The following is a 27,040-nucleotide window of genomic DNA, read 5'->3' as shown; positions in this document are numbered from 1 at the left end:
TAGGGATTGACATTGCATTCATTATTGTTTATTGTTGGTAGGTGTAAATTTGGGGGAAAATTTGAAAAAGGAGGAGAATAAAAAAAATATATAGTCCACAGCCTGGGTCCGCAGCCCGGGAGTATAGGATATCCATGACTGCGCGGATGCACCTGTGTGCAGATGTCTGAGAGATCCCAGACAGTCCCCGCTCGGCCTCTGGAAAGACCCAGAGGCATAAATGTTCAGGCGACTTCCACCTTGACAGCCACCGGGAGTGGGTATACGCCTTCATACTGCCATGGTGCCAGTGCACCACCATCATCTGTTTCTCAGTTTCATCGTCTCCAGTTGCTGCCAGTTTACCAGATGCAAAGTATTCACGTTGATGTCCCAATATACAGGCAACCTCAGTACTGTGTTTCCTATTTTGATTCTAGTTTTTGAAGTGTGTGCTTTAACAATAGTATTTCTGGTGGCATCAGGGAGATGCTTCTTGCTTCCATTTTGTTTAAAGAATTTAACTTCTTCTGTTCATTTTTAAATAAAGTTAGCAAAGAATGATGACTTATAAATACACCTGTATACCAGTGTTTAGGATATTGTTGGTTGTTTTCCTTTCTTTCCCCAAAGGTCAAAAACTTCTAAAAATGCAGTGTTTGCTGGAAGTATGCAGCTATTAGCAGGGGTCAAGTTGTGCACTGGGAGAACCATAACAAATCACCCTCATTATGAAGACAAAAAGTTGAGAGAAAGAACAAAACAGGTACGTATCTCCTATTCAGTGGATCAGATTACATCCTTGTAACAGAAGAGGATTTAATTCTCAGAGCGGGTTCTGTTTCCTTAACTCAAATCCATTTTTCTACCTCTGCTGTACTCCAAACTGATTCAGAAGGATGTGGAGGCTTTAGAGGGGGTGCAGAAGAGATTTACCAGGATGTTGCTTGGTATGGAGGGCATTAGCTATGAGGAGCAGTTGAATAAACTCGGTTTGTTCTCACTATAACGGCGGAGGTTGAGGGGCGACCTGATAGAGGTCGACAAAATTATGAGGGGCATAGACAGAGTGGATAGTCAGAGCCTTTTTTCCAGGATAGAGGGGTCAATTACTAGGGGGATTAAGTTTAAGGTGCGAGGGGCAAGGTTTATAGGAGATGTACGAGGCAAGTTTTGTTACACAGAGGGTAATGGGTGCCTGGAACTTGCTGCCGGAGGAGGTGGTGGAAGCAGGGACGATAGTGACATTTAAGGCGCATCTTGACAAATACATGAATAGGATGGGAATAGAGGAATACGGACCCAGGAAATGTAAAAGATTTTAGTTTAGACGGGCAGCATGGTCGGCACAGGCTTGGAGGACCGAAGGGCCTGTTCCTGTGCTGTACTTTTCTTTGTTCTTTGTGAGCCTGTATGTATACTGGGACAGCTGCTTTGATTTCATTAGGAGCCTCTTAGAGGGCGGAGTCGGTTGTGTTAACAGTGGGTTCCTGGGGGGAAAGAACTCAGGGTACTGGTGAGGGAACAGTGACAGCTGTTGATATAATAAATTACATTGTTAAGATACTTAGGTGACGGGCCCCTTTATGTCAACTTTGTAAACACTCAGTCATCAGCTTCATTAAATTAGTCATACCCACAACCACAACCTGCTTTACAAAATACCACAATAGACCATAGAAATATAAAAAAGTTGGGTGGCACGGTGGCGCAGTGGGTAGCACTGCTGCTTCACGCCACCGAGGACCCCGGTTCAATCCCGGCCCCAGGTCACTATCGAGTTTGCACATTCTTCCCGTGCCAGCGTGGGTCTCACCCCCACAACCCAAAAGATGTGCACGGTAGGTGGATTGGCCACTCTAATTGCCCCTTAATTGGAAAAAAATATTTGGGCACTTTAAATTTATTTTAAAAAAGCTTTACCTGGAAGAGGTGGGGTGGGGTGCTATGTCTGGGTGGAGGCCAGGTGAAGGGCCTAGCTCTTGCCTGCTGACTTTGAGATGGAGGCAAAGCTATAAAGGACATGATAATGTAATAATAATAATCTTTTATTGTCACAAGTATAATCTTTATTAGTGTCACAAGTAGGCTTACATTGACACTGCAATGAAGTTACTGTGAAAATCCCCTAGTCACCACATTCCGACTCCTGTTAGGGTACACTGGGGAGAATTCAGAGTGTCCAATTTGCCGAATAGCACGTCTTTCAGGAGGAAATCGGAGCACCCAGAGGAAACCCACGCAGACATGGGGAGAAAGTGCAGACTCCCCACAGACAGTGACCCAAGGGAAATCAAACCCTGGGACCCTGGTGCTGTGAAGCAACAGTATTAACCACTGTGCTGCCTAAGTATTACTTCAATTTATTCACTCATTCACTGAGATGTCAATAATGCAGGCAACTCTACCCTTGTAATTGCTCTGATCCAGGTGAAGCGAAAGAAGGCTTGTTGCCAGTTGAATTTTTAAAACGGTCTCCGGACCTGCGACTAGAAGTGCAGGGCGGGCAAATTCCTATCCTCCCCACCATGAGAATCACGAAGCTCCTTGCTGATGCATAATTAATAAGATTGCAAGTGTTCACCCACCCAGTCGCCCAGTGTGGATCACGGAAACCTTCCTGCCCGCCACCCGACTAAGTCTCCAAAATGGAAAATTCCATCCAATGTCTGTTGATACTCTGCAAAGGTCTATAAAGGTCTATGCTGGAACACTTTATGAATGCACTAAGTTCGCACTGCTGCCTCACGGCGCTGAGGTCCCAGGTTCGATCCCGGCTCTGAGTCACTGTCCGTGTGGAGTTTGCACATGTTCCCCTTGTCTGCGTGAGTTTCACCCCCACAACCCAAAGATGTGCAGGGTAGGTGGATTGGCCACGCTAAATTGCCCCTTAATCGGAAAAAATGAATTGGGTACTCTAAATTTATTTTTAAAAAACTAAATGGAGGAAGGTTTTGGTAAGGTTATAACATTAATTTTTGATGCTAAACTGTGTAGCTAGATCGTAAATGTTGAGCAGATAGACATCTTTCAGGTTAAATTAAGTGGATGGACTAAAGAACAATAGGCGGAATATACTGTGGGTAAAAGTAAAGAAATGTGAAACTTGTGCATGTGGATGATGTGCACTTTGACAGATGTAGAAAATGGGGAAAGATTGCATGTGGTAGCTTCAAGTACCTTGATATTTAAAGCATTATTAAGAGAATAAGGCATTGGAGGCCATACCCCTCAAAGGTTTTGAAAAATATATTTTATTTGCTATACTTTCAACATTTTCACCATACAAAGAAAGAAAACAAAAACAACCAAAACAATATAAAACCTAAAACATAGACTCATAAAACGAAAACAAGGGAAGACCTTCCTTGCAGAATCTTGAACCTGCAAATATCTAAACCCTTCACCCTACGCCAACCCATACTTCTCTCCCAACTACTCCATGCTCGCGAATCGTCCCCGAAGAAACAGATCCTTCAACCACACTCCACCGGGCCCTTATCCTTCTTTAACAGCAGAGAAATCGTAGCCTGCCCTAACATCTAAGGCAAGAAGCCCCTACCTATTGCATCTTCAAACTTTCCCACCATCAGCGGTGCCATCTTATCCTTAAACTTCTTATACTATTCCACTGGGAACCCATCCAGCCCCGCCACCTTCTCTGACTGCATCCTCCCACTTACCCTTCACCTCCTGCTCCCCCACCGACCCCTCCAACCCTGCCCTGTCCTCTTCCCCCCAACCTCGGGTACTCCAACCTGTCCAGAAAGTCCCTCATCTCTCGCTCCTCTCCTGGTGGCTCCAACCCTTATAACGTCTTATAGAACTCTTCAAAACCTTTATTGATCTGCTCTGTGGCCACCAGCAACTTCCCCATCTTATCCCACACTGAACTATCTCCCTTACTGCCGCCTCCATCCAGAGCTGGCCAGCCAACTGCCTGTTCCCATGTTCATAGACCGCCCCCTCATCCTTCTCAACTGGTGTACCGCTTTCCCCCTGGCCAACTGGTCGAACGTTGCCTAAAACTCCTTCCCCCTGGCCAGAAGGGCCGGGCTCGGGTCCCCTGTGTACCTCCTATCCACCTCCAGCACTCCCTCTGTCAATTTTTGCCGCTCCTCTCTCCCCTCCTTGTCTACCTTAGCCTTAAACAAGATCACCCCCCCTTACTACTGCCTTCAGAGCCACCCAAACCCCCGACTGCAAAACGTCCCCTGTGCAATTAAACCCTACATATTCCTCAATCACCTTCCCAAACCCGATCGGAAGCATTCAAATAAGGAGTTCCAGGAAAGATGGACACTGATTTGGGAGGCGACAGCACACTTAAGGACTTTAAAGAGGAAAGTGAGATTGGAAATAGGCAGTAGTTTGCAAAGTCTAATGAGACAATGAGTGGGATGACGATAGCAGATTTTCAACGAGAGAAAGATATTGGGCAAATTTCTTGGTAATTGGTTCACAGGTGGTGGTGACGGGTCTCATGGCAAGATAAATTTGAAGAGGACATGAGCGTTGATAGAAGAGAAACTAGACTAAATTGTGAGTTCAGAACTAGGACAGTGCAGACACCTTTGAAAAACTGGCCCGAGTCTACAGACAGGTTAGCCGAGAGGGCAAAAACTTGGCATATGGAATATAATGTGGGAAAATGTGAAGTTTGCACTTTGTTAGGATGAATGAAGGAGCTGAATATTTACATGGAGAAAGACTGCAGAAAGCTGCAACACAGAGGGACTTGGGGGAGGTCCTTCTGCATAAATCACAAAAAGGTTCAGAAGGTAATTAGGAAGGCAAATGAAATGTTGGCAATTATTTTAAAGGGAATAAAGTAGAAAAATAGGGAAGTCCTGCTAAAACTATACAAGGCACTAATTACACCTCACCTAGAATACTTGAAAGCTTTGGTCCCCTTATCTAAGGAAAGGTGTACTGGCATTGCTGGCAGTCTAGAGAAGGTTCACTAGGTTGATCCCAGTTATGGAGTGATTTTCTTATGAGGAGAGGTTGAGTAATTGGGCCTGTACTTATTGGAGTTCAGAAAAATAAGAAATTACCTTCTTGAGACAGGATTCTCAGGGGGAAAGGACAGGTAAATGCTGTCACCCATTTAAGACCGAGATCAGGGGGAATTTCTTCTCTGAGGGTAGTGGATCTGTGAAATTCTTTACTGCACAGAGATGTAGAGCCTGGGTTAAGTATGTTCAGAACTGAGATAGACAGATGTTTAAGATGTAGGGAATCAAAGGTTATGGGGATAAGGCAAGAAAGTGGAATTGAGGATTATATCAGACCAGCTAAGATCTCGCTGACTGGCAGAGCTGACTCAATGGGCCAAGTGGCCTACTTCTGCTCATATGTCTTATGGGTAGGTTAGGTGAAGTGAGAGAAACAATAGAGGAAACTGACCAGATGGTCTCTATCTTAGTGACAAATTTATACCTGAGCTTCTTGCAATTGTTGTTGGAGGTAAATGTGGAAAAGGGTTATCTTATACAGGTTTAAGCAAACAGGTAGGAATATATGATTAGTGTTCTGGAATCACCTCAAATAATCATGAGAATGTAAGTTTTAATTTTTTGACGCATCCAGTTATAGCTATTCAGTTCTATCACCCAATTAAGTATGGCAGGAAGAATTGCTGACAGAATATACCCAAGTGTGGTTAGTTAGAAGGAGCCAAATGGCCTTCAGTAATTTTGTATTTTAAGTTTCAAATGAGTTTACGCTATTTGTGTCATCCTTCTCTAAAGATCTATCAGATTTACTCCAGGAGTTCCCCAGAAGAGGTATACAGTATCCTACGATTGTATGGAACAGACTACATTATCCTTGAAGATAGTATTTGTTATGAAAGGAGGCACAGCAGAGGCTGTCGTTTGAGAGACCTGCTTGATATCGCAAATAGTCATGTAAGTAGCATTTATTAGTCTTGCCTGCTAAAAGGCCCTTTTAAAGAATTTACATGATTTGTTATATTTCAGTTCATAGCTTTAAATAACATCTAGCAAATCCTACTTGACAACTCAATAAAACACATTAAGAATAGTTTCACGCTATGATGGTAGATCAGCTTGTCATTTTAGGCAATGTCTGGGATTTTCTTCTTCTGAACTCCAAGACTATGTTTCTGTCCTGGAGCCTGAAGTACACAATTCATTGACCTCGCAATTTGAAATGGCAATATTACTTGCATTGGATTGGATTTGTTTATTGTCATGTGTACCGAGGTATACCGAGGTACAGTGAAAAGTATTTTTCTGCGTGCAGCTCAATCAGATAATTTGTACATGAAAAGAAAATACATAATAAGGCCACATTAGGCACACAATAGACACCGGCATCAGATGAAGCATATAGGAGTGTAGTATTAATCAGATCAGTGCATAAGAGGGTAGTTTAGGAGTCTGGTAACCACGGGGGAGAAGCTGTTTTTGAATCTGTTTGTGCGTGTTCTCAGACTTTTGTATCTCCTGCCCGATGGAAGTAGTTGCAAGAGTGAGTAAGCCGGGTGGGAGGGATCTTTGGATGTGGATTTACACACTAAGCACTTGAGCTGCACTCACAGACAGGGACTGTGGCACAGAAATTACAATTATTAGCAAATTTCATATTGCATGTTACAAGAGGCAGATTCTTTTGAAATACTTTTGAACACGCCAAATATTAATTGCTCTTTTTTATCAGTGGTTTGTTCTTCCTGTTGCCGGGTCAATTATCTATTTAGCTAGCTAATTTGCCATTAAAGATTAAGGTTCAGTGAATGAAAGTCCACACTTCTGGTTCCTGAAAATCCAAATAAATTGTATCAGATTCTCACCATTCATTAGTTCAGTTATCTTCCAAAGCTTGTTAATAACACAAGAGCAGATTTAACAGCTTGAGAATCTAAGGACCACTGTCAGATGATTCCAAAAGGGCTGCAGGATCAGTAGGACCTGGGTGTATATGTATAGCCAAAAAGAAAATGCTGGAAAATCTCAGCAAGTCTGGCAGCATCTGTAGGGTTGGAAAAGAGCTAATGTTTCGAGTCCAATGACTCTGTCAAAGCTAACAGACAAAGTGGGAAATATTTATACTGTGGAGTGAGAATGAAAGATGAGTCATAGCCACAGAAACTATGTGTATACACGGCATTGAAAGTAGGAGTGGTTGACAGAACAGTTAATAAAGCATATGACATCTTGGGCTTTATTAATAGTGGCATAGGTTATAAAGCAAGGAATTTATGCATACAACACTGGTTGGGCCTCAACTGGAGTATTGCATCTCGTTCTAGGCACCACATTTAGGAAGGATATGAAAGCATTAGAAAGAGTGCAGAAAATGTTCAAAAGAATCGCCCCAGAGATGAGGAACTTCAATTGCCTGGACAGATTGGCAAAGCAGGGACTGTTCTCCTTGGAGAAGAGAAGGCTGAGAGGAGATTTGATAGAAGCATTCAAACATATGAGGGGCCTGGACAGAATGGTTAGGGAGAAACTGTTCAGATTGGTGAAGGATCAAGAACAAGAGAACACAGATTTAAGATAATTACCAAAAGAAGAAATGGCAACACGGGGGGGAAACCTTTTTAGTGCAGGATGTGGTTAGGATCTGGAATGTGCTGCCTGAGTGTGGTGGAGGTGGTTCAGTCAAGACATTCAAAAGGGACTTGGATCATTATCTGAAAAGGAAAAATGTGACAGGCAAAGGGGAAAAGGCCACTAGGCAAATTGCTCCTCCAAAGGGTCAGCAGGGACATGACAGGCAAAATGGCCTCCTCTGCGCTGTAACCATTCTGTGGTGCTGATTGTTTGCAGTTTCTTTCAAAGAAAGTAGGGTGAACGGCTTAAGTAAGTCCAGGATACCACTAAGGTTGTATGAATAGAAGAGAAAATTAGATAGGTCAATTAATCACACCAAACTCGGTTTGTAAATACTTGTAGACTCCGGAGAGAGAGGAAGATTGCCAATGGTTTGAGTTTCGCTCCCAGGAAAGAATATTGAAATGCATTGTGTGAAGGCTTTACCTCGAAGAGTTTTGCAGCATGGAAAGAGACCCTTCAGACTATCGTGTCAGCTGGAGTCCTCTCTGTGATCAAAGTAGATAGAATATCAGTAAATTTTAAGATGATGTTCACTGCATGTGAGAGAGGTTTGTCTTTCAAACAAGTGATAGAAAAAAATTAATTTGGAAATGCAGAGATCAAGATATGGTGATGTACCCATTTGCTGCAAAATGAATGGGTAGTGTATGCTTTAGGAATGTGCAATCTGAAGAAAGCTGACAAATCTTAAATTATGAGCAAAAGGGTGGAATAGCACTAAATGCTGCATGGATGTTGTTAAAGAAGAAACAAAAGAGAAAGGAAAGGAGTTGATGGGAAAAGAATTGGGGGTGATCCATTAACTGGATTGCAAGTAAAGGTAACTGGATTAGAGGTCTACGCAAATAAATGACTAAAATGTCCTAAAAGCAATTTTTTTTTGTCAGTTCTCTTTACTGATTTCCAAAAATGGAAAGGAGCAGGTAAACAAAGTACCATACCACAAACAAATAAAAACTATACAAAACAAAACAGAAAAATTGCCAGTCGACAGTAATTAACTCTTCAAAGAAAGAGACAACAGATTGCCATTGACTAAAAAAATTCTCAGTGGATCCTCTTATGGCATACTTAGGGCGGAATTCTCCGCAAGGCCCGACGCCGTTGTGAAACCTGGAGAGGTTCACGACGGCGTGGGAAGCCTCTCCCGGCCCCCTATTCTCCCCTACCCGGGGGATAGGTGGGCCGTACTGGGAAACTCGGCGGCCGGGCCTTGTCCCTGGCTTCAAGGCCCAGCGCGCCAAGAATGATGCCGCGGCGGAGCCTAATGACGTCAGCCGCACATACGCGGGTTGGACAGCTCAAACCCGCGCATGCGCGGTTGCCGTCTTTCCCCTCAGCCGCCCCGCAAGACGTGGCGGCTTGATCTTGCGGGGCGGCGGAGGGGAAAGAGTGCGTCCCCTTGAGACGCCGGCCCAACGATCGGTGGGCACCGATCGAGGGCCAGTCCCCTCCCGAGCACGGTCGTGGTGCTCGATCCCCGATCCACCCCCCCCTAGGCCCCACACTTACCTGTTGACGACGGCAGCGACCCGGTGTGATTGCCACCGTCGTGAACAGGTCGGGAACGGCAGGCCGCTCGGCCCATCCGGGTCGGAGAATCGTGAGTCACCGTGAAAAACGGCGGCCCGCATTTCTCCGATCGGCGTGTCGGAAAACCGGACACGCCATTTTGGGGGGGGGGGGGGGTGGGAGAATAGCGGGAGGTGCGGGAGCGGACCTCCCGCTATTCTCCCACCCATCGTTTTTGCGGAGAATCACGGCCATTATCTTCTCCAAATATAGACAAGACATTAAGTCTTCCAAACAGGATGGAGCATTGGGTGGCTAGGGAACTTCCAAGTTAATAAAATCCACCTGTGGGTTATTAATGAAGTAAATGCAATGACGTAAGCCTCAAACTTAATGAAATTGATCAGTGCAGATGAGACTCCGAATATGGCTATCAAAGGGCAAGGCTATAGGTCAATATCTAGAACTTTGGAAAGGGTATCAAAGAAGAATGATCAAAAACCTGCCAACTTCGGGCACAACCAGTACATGTTTGTATGGTCTGCAGGGGCAAGTGAGCACCTGTCACATTAATTGCTTGTGTTGGAGAAAAAAAATATTAATTCTGGCCTTGGTAAAGTGAATTCTGTGTAGAACTTTAAGCTTAACTGAGCACAGAAGGATGTGGAGTTGACCCTAAAAAGGGCCTCCTCTTACCATTCATCTGTAAGGTCAAGCCCAAGCTCTGCTTCCCAATCATTTTTTTAATCTTATGGAGAGGGGAGGATCCAGAGGATATCATTAGATCATAAAACCTTGACATAGAACCACTGCTGGTTTGAGGCAATGACAAAATCCCTTCCAATAATGTACTTGGAGGTAATTGAGGAAAGGATGGACAACGCGAGTGAACAAAACCACGGGCTTGAAAATAGTGGCAAAGTCTAGATTCAGGTCAACTAAATTTGGCTGCAAGCTCGCTAAAGCTGACAAATTTTCCTTCCAAAAACAGGTCAGTGAAATGTTTGAGTCCCCTTTTCCTCCACAAGGTAAATGCCGAGTCTAGCATGGAAGGCAAGAATTAAGTGGTGATTACAAATACGACCTAATAGCGAAGGAGTGGAAAGTTTAAAATGCTGACAAAACTGTTTCCATATTTTTTAATTATTGGGCGGAACGGTAGTGCAATGGTTAGCACTGTTGCTTCACAACGCCAGGGTCCCAAGGTCGATTCCCGGCTTAGGTCACTGTCTGTGTGGAGTCCGCACATTTTCCCCGTGTCTGCGTGGGTTTACTCCAGGTGCTCCGTTTTCCTCCCACAAGCCCCAAAAGACACGCTCTTAGGTAATTTGGACATTCTGAATTCTCCCGCTGTGTACCTGAATAGGCGCCGGAATGTGGCGACTAGGGGCTTTTCACAGGAACTTCATTGCAGTGTTAATGTAAGCCTACTTGTGACAATAAAGATTATTAAAAATTAAAGTAGAAATCACAACGGGGTTTGACATGTATTTAGTGGGGGGAAAAGGTAGTGCATCCAGAAGTCCCGAAAAGCACATTTTTACAGATAAATAATAATGTAGACACTATGGTTAATTTGAGAGCCTAAATAACTAAAGATAACTGGGACCAGAATTTTCAAGTAGATTGATCATTTCAGAGTTAATTGCAGCTTTTGTAACTTTGGGAAGTACCAATGTGTGGAAAAAAATAGTGCAACTGGAAATGCACAGTGATTCCATGAACACAGGCACAGAAAAGGAACCATAGTTTGGGAGACTGAATAGATAACAAGAACAGGCCAAGTTCGGAAATGTACAATTTGAGCGCATACCCATCATTCATAGTATGGAGAATCCAATGGTCATTGCAATGATAAAACTAAAGGTTAATGGTAAAGACTTCCGGTTGCGGCTATGCGGAGCTAAGCCGCACGTTCAGCAGCTCCCGCTTTAAAAGGACTTGTGGGCTCTTTTAAGGGCCCCAATCGGCGCTGATTCGACGATTCCCGGTGGATAAAGGGGTCTGGAGCAAAACCCCCTGGGATTTATGGTTCGGACTCGAAGTGGGGCGAGGAGAAAAACGGCAGCAGCTCCCCATGAAAAGCGGGGGAAGGTGGACAAAATGGCGGCCGGTGGAGGCAGTGGGCTGAGGAGCAGCAGGCGGCCCTTCTGCGCTATTTCACGGAGCTGAAAGGGGAGTTGTTGGAATCCCTGAAGGTGATGACGAGTAAGCTGCTGGCGACCCAGACAACCCAGGGTGCAGCGATACTCGAGTTGCAGCAGCAGGCCTCTGAGCGCGAGGAGGAGGTTTTGGCCCTCGTGGGGAAGGTGGAGATACACGAGGCACTTCATAAAAAGTGGCAAGGTCGGTTCGAGGAGATGGAACTTCGGTCACGGAGGAAGAACCTGCGGATCTTGGGCCTCGAGGAGGGGCTGGAGGGGTCGGACCTGCCGGCCTATGTGGCCGTGATGTTGAACTCGCTGGTGGGGGCAGGATCCTTCCATCTGCCCCTGGAGCTGGAGGGGGCCCATAGAGTGCTGGCCAGGCGGCCTAAGTCGAATGAACCCCCGCGGGCAGTGCTGGTGCGGTTCCATCGGTTCAGTGACCGGGAGTGTGTTCTCCGATGGGCCAAGAAGGTGAGGAGTAGTAAGTGGGAGAATGCGGTAGTGCATATCTACCAGGACTGGAGTGTGGAGGTGGCCAAGCTGAGAGCCGGGTTTAACCGGACGAAGGCGGTGCTCCATGAAAAGCAGGTGAAGTTCGGCATGTTGCCGCCTGCGCGCCTGTGGGTCACCTACAAGGACCGGCATCACTACTTTGATCCCCGGAGGAAGCGTGGGCCTTTGTGCAGGCTGAAAGCTGGACTCGAACTAGAGATTGGGGGCTGTGGGAGTTTTTCTATTCTATTCATGTATCATTGTTTATGCTGTAGCGGGTTATTCTGTTTGTTTTTGTTTTTTCTCTCGCTTTTGGACGATGTGGGTTATGGTTCTATGTTCTAAGGGGGGTACTGGGGTTTGTGGTTGATCTGTGTCTTTGTTTGTACGGAGTTGGTGGTTGGGTTGGGACTGCGGTTTGGGAGCTGCATTGGTGGGGTGGGGCAGTGTGAAAGCGCGGACTTTTCTCTGGTTTCCCGCGCTGCGGGACGAGGGGGTGGAGCTGGTAGTGAGGGGTGGGGTTACTAGACCGGGTTTCCCGCGCCAAAGCGGTGCCCAGGAGCTGATGCAGGGGAGGAGGGGGGACCTCATATCGGGAGGGGTCGGAGTTAGAGCGGGAGCTGCCGGGGTCAGCAGAAGTCAGCTGGCTCACGGGAGTACAGTGGAGGGAGAGTCGCGGCTAGCAGGAGTCCTAGCCTGGGGGGGGGGAAATACCGGGTTGCTGCTGGATTGGCCAGGGAGGAGTTCGGGGGGGGTCGGGGTGAGGTCCTATCGCCGTGGGAAACGGGCCGAAGGGGTGATGGCCAGGGGCGAGCATTCGATGGGTTATGGCTAGTCGAGGGGGGTGGGGTGCCCCCTGATCCGGCTGATTACGTGGAACGTGAGGGGGTTGAATGGGCCGGTTAAGCGGGCCCGGGTGTTTTCGCATCTGAAGGGGCTGAAGGCGGACGTGGCCATGCTCCAGGAGACCCACCTGAAGGTGGCGGACCAGATCCGTCTGAGGAAGGGGTGGGTGGGGCAGGTTTTCCACTCGGGGCTCGACTCGAAGAACCGGGGCGTGGCGATCCTGGTGGGGAAGAGGGTGGCGTTTGAGGCGTCTGAGGTTGTGGCTGATAGTGGCGGCAGATATGTGATGGTGAGCGGTAAGCTGCAGGGGGAGAGGGTGGTTTTGGTTAATGTGTACGCCCCAAATTGGGATGATGCTGGTTTCATGAGGCGTATGTTGGGCCGCATTCCTGGCCTGGAGGTGGGGAGCTTGATCATGGGGGGGACTTCAATACGGTGCTGGATCCCCTACTGGATCGTTCTAGTTCAAGGACAGGCAGGAGGCCAGCGGCGGCCAAGGTATTGAGGGGGTTTATGGACCAGATGGGAGGAGTGGACCCCTGGAGGTTCGGGAGACCGAGGGCTCGGGAGTACTCCTTTTTCTCCCATGTGCACAGGGTTTATTCCCGCATTGATTTCTTTGTTTTGAGCAGAGGACTGGTCCCGAGGGTGGAGGAGGCCGAATATTCGGCTATCGTGATTTCGGACCATGCTCCGCATTGGGTGGATCTGGAGATGGGGGAGGCGCGGGACCAGCACCCGCTTTGGCGTCTGGACGTGGGGTTGTTGGCTGATGAGGAGGTGTGTAGGAGGGTTCGGGGATGTATCGAGAGGTAACTCGAGGTCAATGATACTGGGGAGGTCCAGGTGGGGATGGTGTGGGAGGCTCTGAAGGCAGTGATTAGGGGGGAGCTGATCTCCATCCGAGCCCATAGGGAGAGGAGGGAGAGACTGGTGGAGGAGCTGTTGAGTGTGGATAGGAGGTACGCGGAGGCCCCGGAGGAGGGATTGCTGGGGGAACGGCGTAGCTTGCAGGCCAAGTTTGATTTATTGACCACCAGAAAGGCGGAGACACAGTGGAGGAAGGCGCAGGGAGCGGTCTATGAGTATGGAGAGAAGGCGAGCAGGATGCTGGTGCACCAGCTGCGTAAGCGGGACGCGGCTGGAGAGATTGGTGGAGTGAAGGATAGAGATGGGAATGTGGTGTGGCAGGGGGCAGAGGTCAATGAGGTCTTTAGGGACTTCTATAGGGAACTGTACCGGTCGGAGCCGCCGGCGGTGGAAGGGGGAATGGAGAATTTTTTGGACAGGCTCCGATTTCCAAGGGTGCAGGATGAGCAGGTGGAGGGACTGGGGGCACCGATCGAGTTGGAGGAGCTGGTCAGTGGGATTGGTCACATGCAGTCGGGGAAGGCGCCGGGACCGGATGGGTTCCCAGTTGAATTTTATAAGAAATATGCAGACCTGCTGGGCCCCCTGTTGGTCAGGACCTTTAACGAGGCATGGGAGGGGGGTGTTCACCCACGACGATGTCTCGGGCACTAATCTCCCTGATCCTGAAGCGTGATAAGGACGCCTTGCAGTGCGGTTCATACAGACCGATTTCACTGCTGAATGTAGACGCCAAGTTGCTGGCAAAGATCTTGGCCACTAGAATAGAGGACTGTGTGCCGGGGTGATACATGAAGATCAGACGGGTTTTGTGAAGGGGAGGCAGCTGAACACTAACGTGCGAAGGCTGCTAAATGTGATAATGATGCCGGCAGCAGAAGGAGAGGCGGAGATTGTGGTGGCATTGGATGCGGAGAAGGCCTTTGACAGGGTTGAGAGGGGGTACTTGTGGGAGGTTTTGGAGAGGTTCGGGTTTGGGGTGGAGTTTATTAAATGGGTGAGGTTGCTGTACGAGGCCCCGATGGCGAGTGTAGCGACAAATGGGAGGAGGTCCGAGTACTTCAGGCTCCACCGTGGGACGAGGCAGGGGTGCCCCCTGTCCCCCTTGCTTTTTGCGCTGGCAATAGAGCCTCTTGCCATGGCTCTCAGGGAGTCGAGGGGGTGGAGGGGTTTGGTGCAAGGTGGGGAGGAGCACCGAGTGTCGCTGTATGCGGACGACTTGCTGTTGTATGTAGCAGACCCGGTGGGGGGAATGCCGGAGGTGATGGGGATTCTTGCTGAGTTCGGGAGTTTCTTGGGATATAAATTGAACCTGGGCAAGAGTGAGCTGTTTGTCGTACACCCGGGAGATCAGGAGGAGGGGATTGGTAGGCTCCCGCTAAAGAGGGCAGTGAGGAGTTTTAGGTACCTGGGGGTTCAGGTGGCTAGGAGCTGGGGGACTCTGAACAAGCTCAATTTTTCTAGGTTGGTGGAGCAGATGGAGGAGGAATTCAAAAGGTGGGACATGCTGCCGTTGTCGTTGGCGGGTAGAGTACAGTCCGTTAAAATGACGGTGCTCCCGAGGTTTTTGTTTTTGTTTTAGTGCCTCCCCATTTTCATTACAAGGGCCTTTTTTAGGAGGGTGAACAGCAGCATTCTGGGATTTGTTTGAGCGCATGGGACTCCGAGGGTAAGGAGGGTCTTTTTGGAGCGGGGCAGTGATAGAGGGGGTCTGGCGCTGCCCAACCTCTCTGGGTACTATTGGGCGGCTAATGGAGGGGGAGGGGGCAGCATGGAAAAGGACGGAGATGGCGTCCTGTGGAGGCACGAGCCTGAAGGCACTGGTAACGGCTCCGTTGCCGCTCCCTCCAACGAGGTACACCACGAGCCCGGTGGTGGCAGCCACCCTCAAAATTTGGGGGCAGTGGAGGTGACACGGGGGAAGTGGGGGGCTTGGTGGAGGCCCCGCTGCGGGGGAACCACCGGTTTGTCCCAGGGAACATGGATGGCGGGTTCCTGGGGTGGCACAGGGCGGGCATCAGGAAGTTGGGAAACCTGTTTATTGACGGGAGGTTCGCGAGCCTTGGTGAACTGGAAGAGAAGTTTGAGCTCCCCCCGGAGAATATGTTCAGGTACCTTCAGGTCAAGGCGTTTGCTAGGCGGCAGGTGGAGGGGTTCCCTTTGCTGCCCCCGCGGGGGGTAAGGGATAGGGTGCTTTCGGGGGTGTGGGTCGGGGATGGGAAGGTGTCTGACATCTACCAGGTAATGCAGGAGGTGGGGGAGGCGTCGGTAGAGGAGCTGAAGGCTAAGTGGGAGGTGGAGCTGGGGGAGCAGATTGAGGAGGGGACATGGGCGGACGCCCTGGAGAGGGTGAACTCCTCCTCTTCATGTGCGAGGATTAGTCTCATCCTGTTCAAGGTGCTGCACCGGGCCCACATGTCCGGATCTAGGATGAGTAGGTTCTTTGGGGGCAAAGACAGGTGCGTCAGGTGTTCGGGGAGTCCAGCGATCCATGGCCATATGTTCTGGGCATGCCCGGCACTGGAGGAGTTCTGGAAGGGGGTGGCGGGGACGGTGTCGAGGGTGGTGGGATCCAGGGTCAAGCCAGGCTGGGGACTCGCGATATTTGGGGTTGGGGTGGAGCCGGGAGTGCAGGAGGCGAAAGAGGCCGATATCTTGGCCTTTGCATCCCTAGTAGCCCGGCGGAGGATCTTGCTGCAGTGGAAAGATGCAAGACCGAGTGTGGAGACCTGGATTAATGACATGGCGGGATTCATTAAGTTGGAGAGGGTTAAGTTCGCCCTGAGGGGGTCAGTACAAGGGTTCTTTAGGAGGTGGCAGCCTTTCCTCGACTTTCTGGCTCAACGATAAGGTACTAGGTCAGCAGCAGCAGTAACCCGGGGGGGAGGGGGGAAAGGGGGGGGGTTAGGGTGATAGTGTTTAAGTTAATTTGCTTATTGTTAATTTATTCTGTTGTTTATTGGGGTTGCGGGGTTTGGGGGGGTTTGTTATATGCATTGTTACGGGTGCCTGGGGGTGTTTATTATTATTATTGTTATTGTTATTATTGTTTTGTTGATATATATTTTTCAAAAAATTATTTTAAAAAAAAAGGTTAATGGTAAAATAGTACAAAATGGAGGGGTTACATTCCCAGATAAATAAAAGTAAAATTAGAGAAAGTGAGCCAAAAAGAGCAATTCAACCTGTACTGAGCTGGTATTTGAACCATTTAAATCAGAAGAAGATGGAATAGACTATTCAAAATGTTTTGAGAGATGGTCTTGACAAGTGGCTACTGGAGGAATAGGAGGACAAAAGTTATTGTAAGAGTCATTCCTGTTTATTTCCTTTGTTCCCATTTATTTTATATTATTTTGGTCTGTGGTCCCAGAATTGGGACGTGCCTTTAAGCAGAAGACTCAGTTGAATCAGCCTGCTTGTCAGGGCACTGTGTTCTCAGGTTTTGGAGAGAAGCCATACTCCTTGGCACCAAGTGGATCTTAGGAACCAGGGGCGGGATTCTCCGGTCTCTGTCGCCGAAATCGCGTTCAGCAATCAGAGAGTGGCGCCACTTTTGCGATGCTCCGCCCCCTCCAAAACAAGTACGCCACATACCATCTGGACGTCCTCAGGATGTTACCTGAGGCCCTCCCCGCGATGCTCCGCACCCGATGGAGCGAGTTCCCAATGGCGTCCATCGCGTGTGGTATTTATTTTCGGGAACTCTGTGTGGCGGCTACGGACTAAGTCCAGCGCTGCCAAAATTGGGGAGGGTGGGGGGAGAGCTGATCTGTGGGAGGAGGGGCTTTGGCAGGGGCTGGGGGCGCTGGTGGGGGGTGGTCCAGGGGTGGCGTGCCTGGCCAAAGGGAGTCACTATTTGGCAGGCCGGGTCCGCGTGCGGCCGGCGCCATGTTGCACGGCACGGCCACGGACCCGGAAATTCTCCGGCCGTATCCGCAGCTAGAGCCGGGTGCTCTACGCTGTATACCTGCCCCCCACCAAACGGGGGAATCGGTGGCCGGTTTTTCAGTCGTAAAACGCTACCGTTCCCACGCCGGCGTCAGTCTCAGAATCAGATAATCCAGCCCCCGGTGTGGTGATATGCCTGTAAGCAATATCATAGGTGAATGGTGTGGGACCTTCAACCAGTAGGTGGTGGTGCAGACACACCATGTGGTCTAGAGATAGTGGTCATATGACCACTGACTCCAATATAAGTGGGGGCACAACCAGATGGTTGTAGGAGATGGTAGTGAGGCATACAGGCGAAAAGTCTTGCTAGGTGTAGTTCCAGAGGAGTACAAAGAAACTCCATGTAACAGATCGCTATCTTACCATGTGTGATTCAATAAAGATCCTGGTTTGGAGAAATCAAGGTGTTTAGTGGATTCCTTTGTAAGACATCCAAAAGACCAAACACAACACCAGGTTTGGAGGGAGTTGGATCAATTGGTTAACAGGCATTCGGTGGGTTGGTCAGGGACAATGTTTTGCCTGACAACGGTCAGTGATTGGTTCTTCCAAGATGCTCTCTGAGAGAACTAGGCAGAGGTGTTTAGACCTTGGAAGTGAAAGGAATGATCTCTCTCTCTCTCTCTCTCTCTCTCCTGCTTGCTGTTTTATTGTTCTGAAAACGTTGAGACATTCTAGGCTGTGAATCTGAAATGATGCTGTGTCTGCAGAGAAGGTAGACACCCTTGCCAGAGAAATTCTTCTCAATCCTAGAAGGGAGATGTGCCAAAACGAAAGCCTGAACTTCAGAAAGACATTGACTGGAAGTCATCCCAGGGCACCAACCATCTTTATCCTTTCATTTTTATGAATATTTCCTTTCCCTTTCCCTTTCCCTCTCCACCAACATCTCCTCTATTGAGTAGTACTACACTCTGTATGCTCCACCCGATGCCTGTGTCCATGTATTTACATTGTCCTTTTTTTTAATGTATGGAACGATCTGTCTGGACTGTACGCAGAACAATACTTTACATTGTACTTCTGTGCTGTTTGTTGGAGTGTGTGTGTATAGTGTGGGAATGGTGAGAAGGGGTGGGGGGGGGGAGCTTTGAAAAGGGGAAGTAGACAGTCTGTTACATTTGTTGTCTATTTATTTATTTGTACTAAATAAAAGGTTACTTGTGCTCAAGACACCCAATAGCTCAGGGTATCATGACGGTAAATAACCATGAAGTTCATGTTCCACATTTCTTTCTTGAATAACCATGCTTGTCTTCATGGATATGGTATTGTGTTTGATGTATTTTTATCCTTGTAAAAATAAAGTAATTCAGCTCATCCATAGTGCTGCCCTTAAATGAAATTGCAACATACAGATCAATATTAACTTAATTTTTAAGGACTGATTTAGAAAACAGTTTATGTAGTAGATACTTAGATTTAGAAAACAGTTTGAGACTTTAGATAATAAGTAATTCTACAAGACTTGGTTCTGACTAGAATATCTTGAATAATCACAATCAACCTTATTGTGAATGTTAAAATGTTTATTTTGAAGGTCTTTAACATTTGTGCGCTGTAAGAATGTATGTTATGGGGAATCTGACTGTAACTCTAATTCTAAACTTTGCAGGTGATGGATGGTCCTGGAGCAAATGATCCTGATTTGAAGCCTTCTCCTTATCCACGCTTTTGTGATGAAATTAAATCAAATAAGCCTCCCTATACCATTTATTTCTCTCGTGTGTTTAAAAATAAAACATTCCATGTTTACAAACTGAAGAAAAAGAAGGATGTACCTTATTAGAAATAGGTTTCCGCAACCATTCATTACATTGCAAAATAGTGGTGTTGGTTTCAACAGTAGAAAATGCAAAGCTATATTTATGAAAGTGTTTAGTCTTGTGTTTGGGATTGGAAGCTTGTTCCTGCTGAATGCCAGAGTTAGTTATCATAGCTCATCTTTCAACCCAAAATGTAACACCCAGAAAGGGCCCTGTCTCACTTAAATATTTTACTAGTTCAAGCAGTGTACTTTTGTTTTACACTTCCAGTCATTTGTTGAAACAAGATTTTTATTAACACAGGTAAACTGTTTTTTGTTTCACTTTTATATCCAACAAGTTGAAATGTTTTTCTATCAGACATCACCAAATAATTTATTTTGATCAATTTATTTTTGGTCATCCTGCCTTAGAACTCGTGGCAGTAGTTATTTGAATTGGTAATTCAGACTGCCTTTGGAGACGCACGTTCTCACAGTATTGATAGTTTATTAGCATTATCACATACTTGTCTTAAGTAATACAATAAAATTATATTTTGCTTTCATTTATGTTACCATTCATAAAGAACAAACTACGCTTTCATTTGGAGGCTGTGATTAGCAGATTTTTGATATAAATTATCTTAAAATGACAAGTAAATGTTGACACCTCTACTTAGTGCCAAATTAGATTAGATTCGTTGGGCAGTATTACAGTGTATGAAATGTTTTTTATTATGGTGCTGTTCCATCGTTCTGGGCCTTTTTGTGAATTTTTAAATTACTGAATTAATGGACCACTTCGACTGACAGCGATGGAAATTTTAGCCTACAGAGCTACATCTTACAACAGTTCACACATATATGTCTATACATTGGCAAGTATCTGAATTGATGGCCGGAGGTCATTGCGTTGCCCATTTCAGTGGAACTCCATTTTATTTTGACTGAATGTAAAACTGACTAGAGATTTTTGGATACAGTCATTGTAGTCTTTGCATGATTAATACTATTGCATGTAACTGAATACTGGCAACAACTAAGAATAATAACGCTACTGAAATGTGGATGTATAATGTTGCTAGCGCTGCTGGAAGATACAGTGGTAATTAGTTTTCTTCTATTTTGTGTCCGCTTCTTTCTGCCATTTCTTCAAACCAACCACTTAACCCCTGATTTTATGCTGTTCTTTTCAAACACAAGGACAAAATAATCCAGTGTATTATTCTGTTGATGTCGTTCGTACCTTTGTTAACACAAGATAAGACACACACTGAACATTAATCGGGATTAAAGCTCTTTTTTTTCTAGTCAGGAGCCTGCCCCTTTAATATTATAAACATTATGTTGCACTAACACTTGAAATATTCCAATTGGTACTTGGCTCTTTGTACTGAAAAATATTACAATTAGTATTTTTTCTTTGAATAGTGATCGATTTTTATTACTAGAAACAATTGACTTTCTATAGTAACATTGCAATTTAACAATGCTAAAAAGTTTCACTATTGAATTTTGCATTTTAAAAGAATGTTTAATTTCTGTATCCACTTTGTATAGCAAATATGTAGATTTCAAAAAGGACCTTTTGTGGGTTCAGCTGTTTCATTCCACTTCATTGTTTGGCAGAATTGTTAGGAAATAAACAGTCATTCAATTAATATATTCAAATGGATATCGTCATTTGTTCACAAAATGTAGCTTTTATTACAAATGCCTTGAACATTTTCTAAAGTTAAAATTGTAATGTAGTCAAACGTGAAATTTCTTGGATTTTATATTAATTTTAACTGAATCTTTAGTAATCATTCATGTTGTGGACACACTATGTACCCAGAGGTTCGATCTCACTGCTGTCATGGGAACATATCAATTAAGTGATTGGGCTAAATAAGGTATTTTTACGAAGCCTTTGTAGTAAGAAGGCTTTCATCACAAAATTGGTACATGTGTACCAGCTTTGGGAATGAGCAATTCACCGAGTACCACTCCCCTGCCTATTGCCATAAAACTAGATTCTTCCCTTTTAGCAGTCCAATTCCCTTTTGAATGCCTTGATTGAACCTGGCTCAACCACACGGTCAGGCAGTGCATTCCAGACCTTAACCACTCTCTGCGTGTAAATGTTTTTCCCATGTCACCATTGCTTCTTTTGTCCTTTCACTTTCAATCCTTCCAGTGGGGAAGTTTTTTCCCAGGAAGTTTCCTCACCCCTGACTCCTTGTGATTTTGAATCCCTCTATCAAATCTCCTCTCAGCCTTATCTGAGGAAAACAGTTCCAACTTCTCTAATCTATCCATGTAATTTCATATTATAGGTGCTAATTTTGCCAGGAAATCTCCCATTGAGTCAGCTATTACGGATACTTTTATTTTTGTGTTTGTAATAATTGTTTACAGTGACAGGCTAGACTTATGACCTTTGAGGGAAAATGATTTCTGCTGTAAATATATACATAGGTTATAGTGTTGTATGTTCACTTGTCATTATTTAATTTTAGATCAAGATCTTATCTGATGTTCTATTGTTTATCTCTGCTTTCCCAGTGCTGGATCTATGGAAGTTTAGAAATAATTGAAAGACCAATAAACATCGTTGTTCTCCTGGTCTTATTGTCAAGGTAGCATGTGGCATTTTAGTCACAGAATCATGGAATTGCGATGATGCAGGAGGTTATTCGGCCATAGTGTCTGAATGAGCATTATGGCTTGGTGTCATTCCCCTGACCGTTTGCCATACCCCTGCACATTGTTTCAAATAATCATCTAATGCCCTCTTGAATGCCTTTATTGGACCTGCCTCCACCAAATCTCTAGGCAGTACATTCCAGACTCGCTATGTAAAAAGGTTTTTCTTATATCACATTTGCTTCTTTTGCAAATTACTTTAAATCTTTGCCCTTTCATTCTCGATCATTTTATGAGCGGGAACAGTTTATCCCTATCTAATCAGTCCAGCCACTCATGATTTTGAACACTTCTATGAAATCTCCTCTTAACCTTCTCCTCTCGACAAGAAGAACAGTCCCAACCTTTCAAATCTATCCTCATGACTGAAGTTTCTCATCCCCGGAACCATTCTCTTTGGCACTCTCTCCATTGCATTCACATCCTTCCTAAAATGTGACCCCAGAACTGTCCAGAATTTGAGCTGAGGCGTAACTAATGTCACATATAAGTTCAGCATAACCTCTTTGCTCTTGTACTCCATTTCCCTATTAATAAAGCACAGAATACTATATGCTTTATTAACTGCTCTCTCCACCTGTCCTGCGCATATACACCCAGGTACCTCGGCTCCTGCACCCCCTTAAGAATTTTGTCCCTTATTTTAAATTATCTTTTCATGTTCTCCCTACCAAAATGAATCACCTCAGTTCTCCGCATTGAACTTCATTTGCTATCTATCTGCCCTCTCCACCAACTTGTCTATAAAAAGTTTTACACTGTCCTATTCACAGTTTACAATGTTCCAGGTTTTGTATAATCAAACTTCGATATTTTTCCCTGCACAGATCTAGATCATTAATATATATCGTGAAAACCGCGAGATGCACCACTACAAACCTTCCTCCAACCCAAAATATATCTATTGACAATTATTCTCTGCTTCTTATTATTCAGCCTATTTTGTATCCACATTGCTACTGCCCTTTTTATTGCATGAGCTATAATCTTTCTCACAAGTCTTGTGTGGCACTGTATCAAGTCCGTGCACCACATCAACAGCATTGCCCTCATCAACCCCTTCTGTTAGCTTTTTTTTAAATTCCAGCAACTTAGTTAAATACTATTTTCACTTTAGAAATCCAAACTGGCTCTTCCTAATCAAGCCACATCTTTCCACGTGACTACTAATTCTATCCCAAATAATTGTTTTGAGAAGCTTGTCCCACAGTGATGTTAAACTGACTGATCTGTAATTGCTGGGGCTATCCTTATAACATTTTTTTGAACAATGCAGTACTGTACAACATGTTAAGACGTTCTTAAAGAACAAGAGCGTACTCAGAGTAATACACAGGAAGTCAAAAATAATCTATGCCGAAAAGACACAAAAATGTAATGCCAAAGTGCATCTCAAGCCTTGCAATATAAGAGGGTTTTCACAGTAACTTCACTGAAGCCTACTTGTGACAATAAGTGATTATTATTAAATTGAATTTGCACTGCCCTCAAAATATTGAATACTATCGCAATGTTCATCGGAAATTAACATTGATAAGACAAATAGATTGTAGAATGTTTTATTATTCCTCTTTGCCTAGCAGTATTGGGGTTGCCAGATCACTTTGTGGTGTCTGAAACAAAAACAGAAAATACTGGACAATCTCAGCAAGTCTGACAGCATCTGTGGAGAGAGAAGGGAGCGAACGTTTCGAGGCTGGATGACTCTTTGTCAAAGCTGGAGAGAGCTGGAAATAGGGTCAGATTTATACTGTAGTGGGGGAAGTGGTGGGGCTGGATAGGGAGCCAATGATCGGAGATTGGCAAAGATGTTGAGGACAGAAGAAGAAAGGTCTAAATAGGGTGATTAAGGCTAAGAAGGATGCCGATAGTGGCACATAAAGAGATTAGAATGTGCTAATGGCAGAACAATGGTTAGAAGTGTGTCATTGGGCAACTAGGAACAGATGACCCAAGGGGAGGGGGGAAACAGTGGTGAAGGAAAACAGATCAATAGAAGAAATTACATTTTTTTTCTTATTTGTTCATGGATCATGGGCATCGCAGGCTATGCCAGCATTTATTGCCCATCCCTAATTGCCTTTGAGGGGGCATTTAAGAGTCAACCACATTGCTGAGAGTCTGGAGTCACATGTAGGCCAGACCAGAGAAGCATGCCAGATTTCCTTCCCTAAAGGACATGAGTGATTCAGATGTTTTTTTTTTACAAGTGACAATGGTATCATGGTCATCATGAGACTTTTAATTCCAGATTTTTATTGAATTCAAATTTCACCATCTGCTGCGGCGGGATCTGAATGTGGGTCCCCAGAGCATTACTCTGTGTCTCTGGTTTATTAGTCCAGTGACAATACCATTATGCCACTGCAAAGGTGGAGGAGAGTGCTCAGTCTGAAGTTGTTGAACTTGATGTTAAATGCGGAAGGCTCTGACATGTCTCATCAGAAGATGAGATGCTGTTCCTCCAGTTTGCGCTGGGCTTCACTGGAACATTGCAGCAGGCCAAGGATGGACATGTGGACGTGAGAGCAGGACGGTGTTGAAATGGCAAGCGAAAGGAAGGTCTGGCTCATGCCGGAGGACGGACCAGAGGTGTTCTGCAAAGCAGTCACCCAGTCTGCGTTTCAATGTAGAGTAGACTGCATTGGGAGCAGCAAATGCAATAGACCAGATTGAAGGAGGTGCATGTGAAGCACTGCCTCACTTGAAAAGAGTGCTTAGAGCCTGGGATGGTGAGCAGGAAGAATGTAAAAGGGCAGGTCACCTTTTGCGTTTGCATGGGAAGGTGCCATGGGAAGAGGATGAGGTGTTGGGGGTGATGGAGGAGTGGATCAGTGAATCCCGGAGAGAACGATCCCTGTGAAATGCTGACGGAGAGTGAGGGCAAAATGTGTTTGGTGGTGGAATCATGCTGGAGTTGCCGGAACTGGCGGAGGATGATCCTTTGAATGCGGAGGCTGGTGGGGTGAAAAGTGAGGACAAGGAGTACCCTATCCTGGTTTTGGGAGGGAGGAGATGGGTTGAACACGGTTGAGAGCCACTCTGGTATCTACTGGATAAAGAGCTGGCAATATTTTGTTTTCACATAATCCAATCTGGAATGAGTTGCAGGGTGTCATTTTAATTATTAAGATAAGATTGGAATATTTTTGCTTCCCAAACATGAGTTTTCATTGCTGTAGTAATAAACAAGGAAGACAAGTAATGAAAGACAAAAAAACCACAGTTGCTGAAAATTTCAAATAAACAAGAATAATGACGCAATATATTGTATGTTGCACTGTCTGAGTTAATGTTTGGTTTTAGTAAAACCTCAACAACTGTACTTTACTGAACACTTCTTTCAGAAATACGCAGTCAATCATCATCATCTTTCATTGTTGAAAGTGTGTTGTTTTTCTCGAGTTGGAGAAAGCGATAGTGGAGCTATTACCAAACAAAAACTCCTGATTGCAAACTGCAATTGATGGGATTGTCAAATGCAGCAAATGTAATATGATTTTTTTAGTAACCCAAAGTGGCAATTTCAAAAAATTCAGTAAGACATTTATTTAAGCAATCACACCCATAATTGTTCAGATCACAAAATTAGCAATTACAATAGAGATCACACCTAGCAATGTTTCCACCCCAGGTATTTGGAGATTCTACCCCTTACAATACAGCCAGATAACCTTTGACTCGGAATAAATGAGCAGAAAATAAGAAATCAGAATGTGAATAAAACACTTGGCTACTAGAGTCTGCTGAGCCACTGCTTACAATCATGGCTGATTTCATTGTGGCCTTACTCCATTTCCCTTCCTGTCCTGATAACCCTTGACTTTCCTATCAATCAGAAATCTGTCTAACAACTCGACCTTAAATATGTTCAATGACCCATCTTCCACTGCTCAATGGAGAAGGAAATTCCAAACACTAATTCCTCCTTTTCTCCCATTTTGAATTGGAGACCCCATATTTTGAAACGGTGTCCCCAGTTCTAGATTCCGCATGTAATGAACTCCAATTGGCTTTATTGGTTGGCCAATTGGAGTATGAGCTCCCTCAATGATAGCTCATTGAGGGGGCCCATATAATCACCTGTGTAGGTTTTGTGAGCCAGTCTTAAATTGACTGGACTGCTAGCAGCACTGTTTGTAGCTGCTCCTGTAATATCGTTATTGTAAATAAATATTGGTGTGGTGACGGAACTCCTGCCTCCTGTGGATTACTACAGTGGCGACGAGGTAAACTAAGAATTTTGCGGAGACCAGCTGCCGCACTCGGAGGGTAAGCTTTGCCATTTTAAAAATGCCGTTTTTTGGAAGGTTAGAGGCATTCGACCCAGCTATTGAGGACTGGTCCCAGTATGTGGAGAGAATGTGTTACTTCTTCCGGGCAAATGATATACTGACGGATGAAAGGAGACGGCTTATCCTGCTGTCGGCATGCGGACCCTCAGCTTTCGCCATTATACGTAGTCTGACTTATCCCGATGCGCCGGTCACGAAAACTTTCCAAGAAGTAACGGAATTGGTGAAAGAGCACTACGACCCATAACCACCCCTCATTTTGCGTAGGTACAGATTCTACACAGCGAAGCGGGAAGACAGGGAGTCAGTCACAAATTTCTTGACCCGCCTGAGAAGGCTGGCGGAAAAATGTGAGTTCGGCCCGACGCTAAATGAAATGCTTCGGGACCGGTTAGTGTGTGGTATAAACAACCTCACAATACAGAAACGCCTGTTGGCGGAAACGGAGCTAGACTGCAGGCAGGCGTTACAGCTCGCACTGTCCCTAGAAAAGGCAGCAAGTGGGGCGCAGGAACTACAGGGCTCACCAATGGAGGTAGATACCTGTGAGAGGGACTAGCACAATGGGTCCTGCTACCAGATAGCCGCTCTCAGGAAAAACCTGAGGAATAGAGGGAAAAAGGAAAACCCCAGAACTGCCCCCAAGTCTGCCAGGACTAACTGGAGACAGAGGGAAGTACCGGCTGAGGCTCCCCCAACAGAGAAGGACTGTTTCTGGCACCAGACAGAGTGGGGTAACAACGACAGAAACCCTAGAAGGAGGTGGCAAAAGAGGAATAGCAGGTGGGGACGCAGGGAAGTACACAACCTAGACGCCCTATCCTCCTCCGAAGGGGAACAATTATATAATATTGCAACGAAGAAAGCCGAACCCATTAGGATTACCCCACGGGTGAACGGGCGGCTGACAATAATGGAAAT

General features: G+C 45.7%; 1 protein-coding gene across 8 annotated transcripts in view; it reads left to right on the top strand.

Annotated features, from left to right (window-relative positions):
- dpy19l3 (dpy-19 like C-mannosyltransferase 3) overlaps positions 1-20,801 on the top strand; it is a 117,944-nt gene extending 97,143 nt beyond the window's left edge. For all 8 annotated transcript variants that reach the window (XM_038806570.1, XM_038806565.1, XM_038806566.1 and 5 more), the window contains exons 17-19: positions 613-745; positions 5,733-5,891; positions 19,005-20,801. In XM_038806570.1, coding sequence (XP_038662498.1) covers positions 613-745; positions 5,733-5,891; positions 19,005-19,178 — 466 coding nt within the window. In that variant the 3' untranslated portion in view covers positions 19,179-20,801. The remainder of the gene's footprint in view (positions 1-612; positions 746-5,732; positions 5,892-19,004) is intronic.
- The last annotated feature ends 6,239 nt before the right edge of the window (positions 20,802-27,040 follow it).

The sequence above is a fragment of the Scyliorhinus canicula genome, chromosome 9 (genome assembly GCF_902713615.1).
Source record: "Scyliorhinus canicula chromosome 9, sScyCan1.1, whole genome shotgun sequence".
NCBI classification, from domain to species: domain Eukaryota; kingdom Metazoa; phylum Chordata; class Chondrichthyes; order Carcharhiniformes; family Scyliorhinidae; genus Scyliorhinus; species Scyliorhinus canicula.
Note: the sequence above shows the minus strand (reverse complement) of the source record. Positions and strands in the feature narration are given on the sequence as shown.